This window comes from Accipiter gentilis, chromosome 18, assembly GCF_929443795.1.
Source record: "Accipiter gentilis chromosome 18, bAccGen1.1, whole genome shotgun sequence".
Classification (NCBI taxonomy): Eukaryota; Metazoa; Chordata; class Aves; order Accipitriformes; family Accipitridae; genus Astur; species Astur gentilis.
This window is the reverse complement of record NC_064897.1, coordinates 19,974,457-19,983,742: the sequence shown is the minus strand read 5'-3', so window position 1 is coordinate 19,983,742 and position 9,286 is coordinate 19,974,457. Positions and strand designations below refer to the sequence as shown.

At 41.6% G+C, this 9,286-nt stretch overlaps 1 protein-coding gene across 4 annotated transcripts in view; it reads right to left on the bottom strand.

The window, feature by feature from the left end:
* Nucleotides 1-486: 486 nt before the first annotated feature.
* The window catches only part of CHRM2 (cholinergic receptor muscarinic 2), a 103,617-nt gene continuing 94,817 nt past the window's right edge, over nt 487-9,286 (bottom strand). For 3 of the 4 annotated variants that reach the window (XM_049822170.1, XM_049822168.1, XM_049822167.1), the window contains 2 exons: nt 6,527-7,962; nt 487-3,244 (listed from right to left, as the gene is read on the bottom strand). In XM_049822170.1, coding sequence (XP_049678127.1) covers nt 3,223-3,244; nt 6,527-7,923 — 1,419 coding nt within the window. In that variant the 5' untranslated portion in view covers nt 7,924-7,962 and the 3' untranslated portion in view covers nt 487-3,222. Of the gene's footprint in view, nt 7,963-9,286 lie in introns of all 4 variants that reach the window. The other variant, XM_049822171.1, reaches the window with a different exon arrangement.

Sequence of the window (9,286 nt, the reverse complement as noted above, 5' to 3'; positions counted from 1 at the left end):
AGGCCTGGGAACACTGATGTGCTTGTGTAACCCACTAGTTCCACAATGTAGCAAAAGATGCTATAGCAAAAGGAGGGAAGTAATATACAGGAGAAATAATTGCATTGGTTGTGGTAAAGAATTCATGTCCAACTGAGCCTTGCTATAATTACATTCTTAGGCTTGGTTTCTCAGTAAATACACTGCTAGTAAGCACAGGAATAAAAGGGGATTCAAGGGAAGGGAGGGCTGCCTTACCATTGCACAGGGCTGTCCTGGTTCCAGCTGGGACAGAGTTAATTCTCTTTCTAGTAGCTGGTATAGTGTTATGTCTTGGATTCAGTATGAGAAGAATGTTGATAACACACTGATGTTTTCAGTTGTTGCTAAGTAGCATTTATACCAAGTCAAGGATTTTTCAGCCTCTCATGCCCAGCCAGCAAGAAGGCTGGAGGGGCACAAGAAGTTGGGAGGGGACGCGGCCAGGACAGCTGATCCAAACTGGCCAAAGGGGTATTCCAGACCAGGTGATGTCATGCCCAGTATATAAACTGGGGGGAGTTGCCCTAGGGGGATCGCTGCTGGGGAACTAACTGGGCATCTGTTGGTGAGTGGTGAGCAAATGCATTGTGCATCACTTGTTTTGTATATTCCAATCTTTTTATTATTGTTGTTTTATTATTTTTTTATCATTATAATTGTCTTCCTTTCTGTCCTATTAAACTGTCTTTATCTCAACCCATGACTTTTGCTATTTTTCCCAATTCTCTCCCTGCTCCCACTGGGTGGGGGGGCATGAGCAAGGGGCTGTGTGGAGCTTAGTTGCTGGCTGGGGTTAAACCACGACAAGGGCATAAAATTGAACCATGCATATTGCTGCATGATATTCCATTACAAGAATGTTCGCTCTTTGCCATTATCCACTGTTGTTTCTACTATGGAGATGACAAAACTGGTGAAGAAAATTGATTTGGCTTTGTTTCAGCAAGGGTTTTTTTAACTTCCAATTTAAAACCCATGCAGACAGGATTTATTGAACTTCTCGCTCCATACAGTAGTTCGGGCTGCAGTGGAAGGGGATTTGCGTGCTAGAGAAGGCAGTATTTTGGTGGAGTTAATGAGTTTGAATACCAGCATTCACAGTGCCTAAAAGGCAAGAGAAACTGCACACCTGTAGCTCAAACACAGGCAACATACTTGTTAAAGTGAGGAAGGAGGAAAGCTTTTTTTCAGGACTGTGAAGAAAGAGGAAGGACAGGCAGAGAAACGAGAAAAGAAGCCACGGCAAATTAAGGACCATCTCTCAGCTTCCTTCAGGGAAAGATTTTCTATAAATTAAAAAAAATAAAAATTCTTAAAGGTCTAGAGCTTTTCATGATATACAAGAACAATAAAAGTGCTACTGTATAGAAAACACAACCCAAGTATCTCTAGATGTATTCTATAAAACATTTGTAGACCCAGGGTGAAAAAAAGCTTACTTCTTTTCAGCTTCTCAATTTCTACCACTTGCACTGCTGTCAGCTGGGAGTACAGAGCCATCTAGGATGAGGTCTTTAAAAATACCAAAGGCTATTAGAGTCCAAACCCACTACCTGTTAGCAAACACCCTGCACCCACAGGACCAGAGTTTGTATTCCTGCAGTTTCTTCCCTAAGATTTTAGGTTCTCACAAGAAACACCCTGATTTCTCAAAAAAAAATGAAGACTCTTAAGAAGTATTGTAAGGGGAGGGAGGGAAAACAAATATTGGCAGCACTCTTCCTGCCCCTCCGCCCCAGTTGCATCACGCCAGCTTTGCAGCGGGATGGCTGTAGGATGCTTTACCTATTTGGTCCTGCAAGACCGGTACCAGGATTAGTTTTGGGTAACAACAGAAGTGGCAAGGAGAGGTGCTGCCAGTCGAGGTGAAAAATTCAAAGTGTGCCACCTCAGCACCACAGCAGAAACCAGGAGCTGTGTCCCCAGGCAGCACTGGGGCAGCCGTTGAATCCACAGGAATGAAGAACAGGGATCAAAATCAGTCAAAACTGGGGAAAGGGACAGTGAGCTTATAAGCAAGACCTCCTGCAAAGCAGACACATGGACACATTCAAACCCATCGGGAGATGAAACAAAGAAAAAAATGCCCATTCCCTCCTGCCCCTGGCCCAGCTGGGATGGCCAGGAGCAGCTGGGCCACCCCAAAAGTTTCCTCACTGGTGTGTGGGCTGTTCTCACCGCAGCCACACTCACTAAAGACGCCTCTTCTTGTCAATGTGTTTTCCTCCACCAGAAAAATATAAAACAGAGGGCTGATAGATTTAGCACTTGCTTTTGTCCCCTTCATGCTTTGTGGATTCCAAACAACTGATCCCTGGGGTCCATTTGAGCACTCCTGTCCCCATGAGCATTTCTGAGGCAAAAAAAGACAGACAGAAAGAAAGAAAGAAAGAAAGAAAGAAAGAAAAAGCAATCTGACCTATATAAATGTGTTTGTTGCCTTTGGACTATTTTTCATCAGGCAATGTCAAGCACTTTGCTATTTCTGAATGGATCCTCATGATTCCTAGTAAATCAAATTAAAATCCCAAATTGAAGGAAGGCTGACAGAAGTTGTTTTTTAGGTTTTGTCTTCACTGGAAAACAGATTTCTCAACATTACTTCAGCTTTCTTCTTTTCTTTCTTTCTTTCTTTCTTTCTTTCTTTCTTTCTTTCTTTCTTTCCACAGATGTCTTTAATAGAAAACGTGCCAGTTGGATTGACAGATCTTCAGGCTGTTGTTCTCTCCCTGGAGAGTAAAGGTAGGGCTGGCCTGTGGCAGAACAAGTCACTCCCCATGGGCTGCTGCCGTGACAGATCCTGCTGTGGCAGGGTTACTGTCAAGGGTTGGTTGGGCCTTTTCAGTTTTAGGCTGTTTCTGGAAATAATTGAGGAAGAAAAGGAGAGGGCAAGAGGTGCTAGCTGCAGTTTTTTGGTGGTTGGTTTTTTTTGTTCGTTTGGTTGGTTTTGTTTTTTTCTCATGAGTCACCTGCACAGTTTGCTCAATTTCCATGTGAAATGAAAAGTGGCCAGCGCAGCACATGGTGTGGACGTGCCACTGGGATCCTCTGGGCAAGCCCAAGGTGAAGATGTGGCAGCACCAGCAGCAGGGCCACCTGGGGCCTTGAGGGCGATGGGGCGCGGGTGGCAGCCGGGAAAGCTGGAGAAGGTACCCAGGGAATGCTGCTCTTCAAGACCGACATCTACATCTCGCAGAACTATCACTCAGAAGGGAAGTGAAACCTGGTGAACGTGGTTTGGGACACAAAGGAAAGACATGAGAGCTCAAAAGATGTTCAAAAGAACAAATTATTTTGCGGCTCTGAAAGATTATCCCACTTTTTGTCTTACAAAACCACAACCAGCTGAAGTCCCGAGAGGTTCCCAGTCTCTCAGGGCAGGCTCTGCCTCCTCTCTGCCTTCGGGAGGGGGTAGACAGTGTCATGAGTAAGTGTTGCCTCTGCACCTCCCACCGAGCGCAACGTAGACACAATCCCATGCAATATCTTGAATGATAGATGGTTATTTTCCATGTATATAAACCACGTTGGGGGGTGTGTTTGCATGCCTGTGTGTGTACGTGCATAGGTGCATTATGTCATCTATTTTTTACATTGTTTAGTTGGCTACGAATGTGGATGTACCATTGAAATAGTTTTTCATTGAACTGTACAAGGTGGAAACATACAGGAGTAAGTGTCCTGCAAGCGTTTTAAAATACTATAACACAAACCAAAATATCCTGTCCTTTAGGATCAGAGTGGGGGGTGGTGCTAGGGAAAAGTGCTAGAAAGCTTCAAACTGAAGGTTTTTCTTTTTTGTTTGTTTCATGAATGCTGCCACCAAAATATTTTTTTTCTGCATGGTATTTTGAGTGTCATCACATCACACAATGAAAAGTATAATTGTAATCTATATCTTGCACTTCTTAACCTGTAGAAGTGTCCTTAACTGTTAGACAGATTCATAATTTATGAACAAGTGACAGCTTCAAAGGTCAGAATAAAGGATTTGCACACCTGCAAAACTCCAGGAAGACTGGAGTTAAAAGATCAAATAAGAATATACAAACCATTATTTCCCAATTTGAGTACCTGCACTATTGATACCCACAGCACTTGCTGAAAGAAAGAAGCAGGGGTGTTTCTTTTATGAAACTTTTCTAAAGAAGTAAGATTTAGAAAATGAACAGATTTCACTTTATCTTTGGTTTTTGTATGGATTTTTTAACACTGTAAGGGAATGAATGATCTAGGAATGATCATGTAAGTCTTTCCCTTGGCCTGTCAAGATAAGCTTAGTGAATGTAGTTTTGAAAGACAAGCAGCACTCACTTTTGCAAGCCTTATCATTGAGTAATTCTTCCTTACAAGCAGGAAGATGAAAATAGTGATAGTAAATATGATTGAAGGTGAGTGAGGGTTGCAAAGTTAGATCCTTGGCTGCATGGAGACACTTAGATATATTAGGATGAAATCACTAGCAGTATAAAATCAATGAATACATATTAAGACACATTAATCCTGAGTTTAATGTGGCCTTAATTTACTGCAGTTTAATCCTCCTTATTTTCACTTTCTGCTAGGAACTTGTACTTCGAAACATGAAAATTGTCATATTGCCAAAGTGCTTTGACACTGTGTTCTAATGAGCTTGTCAAACGTAAAACTTAAGTCTGCAAGATTAATTTCCCCGTAATCTTGAAGGCTGCAGTTTTGAAGTGCATTTTGGAAGACTCTAATGTGGTAGCATGAAATAACAGAATGATTTGGTGTCCTATTTGGTAGGTGGCTTTCACTCCAGAATACAGTCTGTCAGGACACTGTCTATGCAGCAAACTACTTTTTGGGTAACAAAATCTGCATGTGTACCTTCACTAGTGCCTGGAAGTTAGAGTTACTAAGAAAGAGGTAACTAGAATATGCATAACTCACAGACAATTGCTGTTTCCAGTAATCTGATACACTTTGTTCTATCCACGCAGTGCTCAGTTGTGCTACAATACGTATCAAATATTGAAATAGTAAATTCTTTGCCAGGCAGAAAGAATCTGAATTTGAGCTGGTGTGGAGTAGCAGATAATATTTGAACTTCACCCCTGCCAGCCCCCCAGCCAGACTATTTCAGTATCTGGTTTTGTGTAATCACTGTTTTCTTCTCTGCCTTTTTATTAGCGTTATCCCTTGGCTTACAGTGAAAATATTGCTCCCAGCTGGTACAAAAGGCAATGTAGCCAATAGCTTTTCCACAAAGTAAACATCTTGTCCAGGATACACCTAGGAAGGACCTTGGTTTCACACTAAGGACTTAGGCAGAGCTTGATCCATGTGGGCACGTCAGTCCATCTTATTCTTTTCCTCAATAAGTGAGTGTGACTTTTGACTGGGCAAGAACAGAGTCATCTAATATTAAGTATTCATTCTACAGAGCCTCAGCATACCTCCTCAACTGTACATCCAACTTTGAAAGGATGTAACTTCCATTTTCCTAGTAATAACCTTGTTTCTATTGTTCAGCTGAGGCCCTCTGTTTGGCCACCCTGGTGGCTGACTGGATGAGACCTTTGAATTTACAACTTCTTTTGATATTCAGTCTTCGTGCCCTGGACAAGTAAGGTACAAAAAGGAAGAAAAGGCTGATGGAAGTAAAAGACAAATCCACAGGTGGATGTTATATGACAAATAAAGTGAACAAAATTGTCTCCAAAGCTTTGGTTTACATGGATGCTGAAACAGTCTTGGGATGTAGCAATCTGGAAAAGACCGCTTTTTTTCACTTTAATCTTGATGTGATGAAGGAATCACGGAACAAAAGCCCCTAGAAGGGGCAAGTAGCAGACTTTGAATGACAGACAGTTTAGGCAATGGTTACGTGTTGAGCATAAGTACACTTTCAGAACTGATGCAGTTTTGGAAATGGTAGTGTCATAAACAACATAAAATGTCTTTCATCGTGATTTACCTAACATCAAGGTTCTTACATGACAGTGACAAAAAAACATTAGACAACTTTGAGCTTTAGAAACCTTCTACCATGATTCATTTGGATTATGTAAGGATCTTCCAAACAACTATGCCTCTTCCACAGAGCTGTTGTTAAAATTTCCTTTTTTTTTTTTTTCCTAGATGAAGACATATTAAACAGACACAGAAAAAAAAAAAGAAAAAAAAAAGAAGAACAAGTATTTTACACAGAATCACAAAAAATCGTAGACTCTAAAGCCCTTCTGCAGGATACTCTCAGAAAGCAAGGAACTGTGCCTCCAGTCCACATACTTGAATAATTCCTCAAACATACCCATGTCCTCAAGATTTATTTTCAATAATTAAAAAAATGTTTTTAAGTGTAGTTCTCAGGGGTGGAGCTGATGCCTCATGTCAGTATTTTCACTAACATCCTGGACTGCACATTCCATAGAAGAGCATAAAGTGCTATGGCATTGGGGTTTGTTTTATTTTTTTTAAATTTAATTTAGAACTTCTTCACCCTTTCCATTATTATTGTTATTATTGTTATTATTTTTACCTTGTAGCTCCTATATTCTTGTAATGACACATAAGAAGGTGCTTAAAGGTCTTCTTGAAAGTAGCATTGCAGAGCGCATAACAGGCAGGGTTGATGGTGCTGTTGATATAACAGAGCCAATAACCTATGGTCCATACAGTGCCAGGGATGCAGGATGTGCAGAAGCTGTTGATGAGCACCATCACGTTGTATGGGGTCCAGGTGATGATAAAGGCCAGGAGGATGGCCAAAATAGTCCTTGTCACTTTTTTCTCTCTAGAAGGAGGTGGTTTCTTTTTGGCTGGCTGCTTTGTCATCTTGACGATTTTCCGGGCTACACTATTCTGCTTCTCCTCCCCGTTGGTGCCTACAATCTCCACAGTAGTGTTGGTAGGGGCACAGCAGTCACCCTTTTGGGACTTGGTGACTATCCTGATGCATGTCAGCTTGGAGTTCTCCACTTTGAGATGGTCTTGGGAGGCAGAAGCCTGGCTGGCATCTTTGGCAGCTTCATCCTCTTTCACGTTGGAAGCAACCACGCTGACAGAGGTGGAGTCGTTGGAGCTCTCCTTCTCGTCCCCTTGAACACAGTTCTCTGTCACAGTCTCTCCGGTCGTTTTTCCATTCTGAATTTTGCTGTGCTCCAACCCATCCCCACCGGTTGGGATGTTGTTATTGTTTGGTTTCACTATTTTACCTTGGACAAGGCTGGGGGAAACTGTATCTTGGTTTTGGGCAGCTTCCTTTTTCCCTTTCTTTATCCGACTCTTACTGGCTCGAGAGATTTGCCAGTAAAGGACAGTCATGATGATAACAGGCAAATAGAAGGCTGCAATGGCAGTGCCAAAAGTGACGGCAGCGTTGGAAAAAAACTGGATGTAGCAATCCCCGTCTGGGACAGTCCTTCCTCCCACAATGAACTGCCAGAAGAGAATTGCAGGGGCCCACAGGATGAAGGACAGCACCCACGCAGCTGCGATCATCATGCCTGCCATCTTAGTGGTCCGCTTTACAGGATAGGTCAGAGGCTTGGTGACACAAAAGTATCTGTCGAAGCTGATAATGAGGAGGTTCATTACAGAGGCGTTGCTGACCACATAGTCTAGAGCCAGCCAGAGGTCGCACACCACAGGCCCTAAGGGCCAGTAGCCTATCACAGTGTAGAGGGTGTATAGGTTCATTGAAAAGATGCCGATGATCAAGTCAGCGCAGGCCAAGCTGAAGAGGAAATAGTTGTTGACAGTCTGTAGGTGCCTGTTGACTTTGATTGACACCATGACCAGGATGTTCCCAATGATGGTGACTAGACTGAGAGACCCTGCTACCAGGACAATGAAGACCACCTCAACAGTTTTATAGGGGCTCTCCAAAGCCATCACATTTTCAGTGGAGGAGTTTATGTATGTTGAGTTATTCATTTCTGTTCTCCTAACAAGATACCCAGTTATCACTTAAGCCTGCAGAGGAAAGAAAACAAAACAGATACCGTCATGAAATTAGTCCCTTTGCCTTTAGGAAATGGATCCCAGAAAAACTACTTGGAAAGGTAGAAGATGTGTGCAGAAGGACCAGTCAGCTTTGGCTAACGAAAACACCTTACAACATATAATATCCTCTTAGGAATAACATACCAATAGGATACCTCTAAATATGTGACAAAGACACAACATTTGAATCCAGATCTAGATTTTTAAGTTCTCAGATGCATTTTTCTCCTTGTCCTGTTACAGGACAGTTAATTATAATTAGCTAATATTAATTTCAAAATTTTAGAACCGGATCTGCATATTGATTTCTTTCCTACCAACAAAATAGTTCACTTTTTGCTCATTTCAAACCCTATTCCAAATAAAAGAGTCCAGTCCTGAGGGTATGCCATTCTTATAACCCCAGGTGAAGATGTGATTTACCAGGAGCCAGATCACACAAAGGTGACTTATCTTTCTCTCTTTCCTTCATGTTCCACCTGGGTGTGCTTCTGTGAGGTGTATGGAACAAGTTTGTGTCATGTCTCCCTCTCATTTTCTTACACTGCAGTTACCTTTTCTGTCAACACTTACAAAGATTTTGGCACTGCATCAAACTAAAGTTATTGGTCTGCCAATAAACAGAAAAAGGGTAGGTCTCTTGAAGTCAATAGAGTTAGTAAACTCACCTCAGTTGAGCATCTGGCTATCAAGTTAGATGTGTACAATGTTTATTTTTATTTTTTTCCATTTCAGTGAGATTAAAGTTATTTTTTACATCATTTTGACTATTTGTACCTGGAAAAACAGTTGTTTGGTTGATTTTTTTTTAATGTGATGAGGTTATCTCTTGATGCTTGCTTGCTTGTATTTTTCTCATTTTTTTCAAATCACAGTATTTTTAATCTGTATCACATAAGCTGCGAAAAAAAGGTCTGAAATGGATAGCAGGGTAATGATAAAGAAAGAAACAGATAAAAATCAGTTCTGTTTATACACAGCAATTCTTTTTGTGCCCTGGATAGCCTACCGGCAGTACTCAATAAATAGTAATTAAACTACTAGCAATATACATTTGATAGAAGACCAAGAAAACAGCACATGCTTTTGCCTTCAGGATATGTCCTATCCTTTTGTGCATCCCCTGGAAGTCAATAGAATGCACTGGAATTGTACAGCCGGTCTCCGAGCGCTCATTATTTATGAGCTGTGCTCAAGGGATTATTGAGGCATGAAGGCCAGATGTGACAGAGAAGTTAGGTTGTTTCTAATTGGAATATTCTCCTTTTTTTCCCCACCCATAAGGCATCACTTT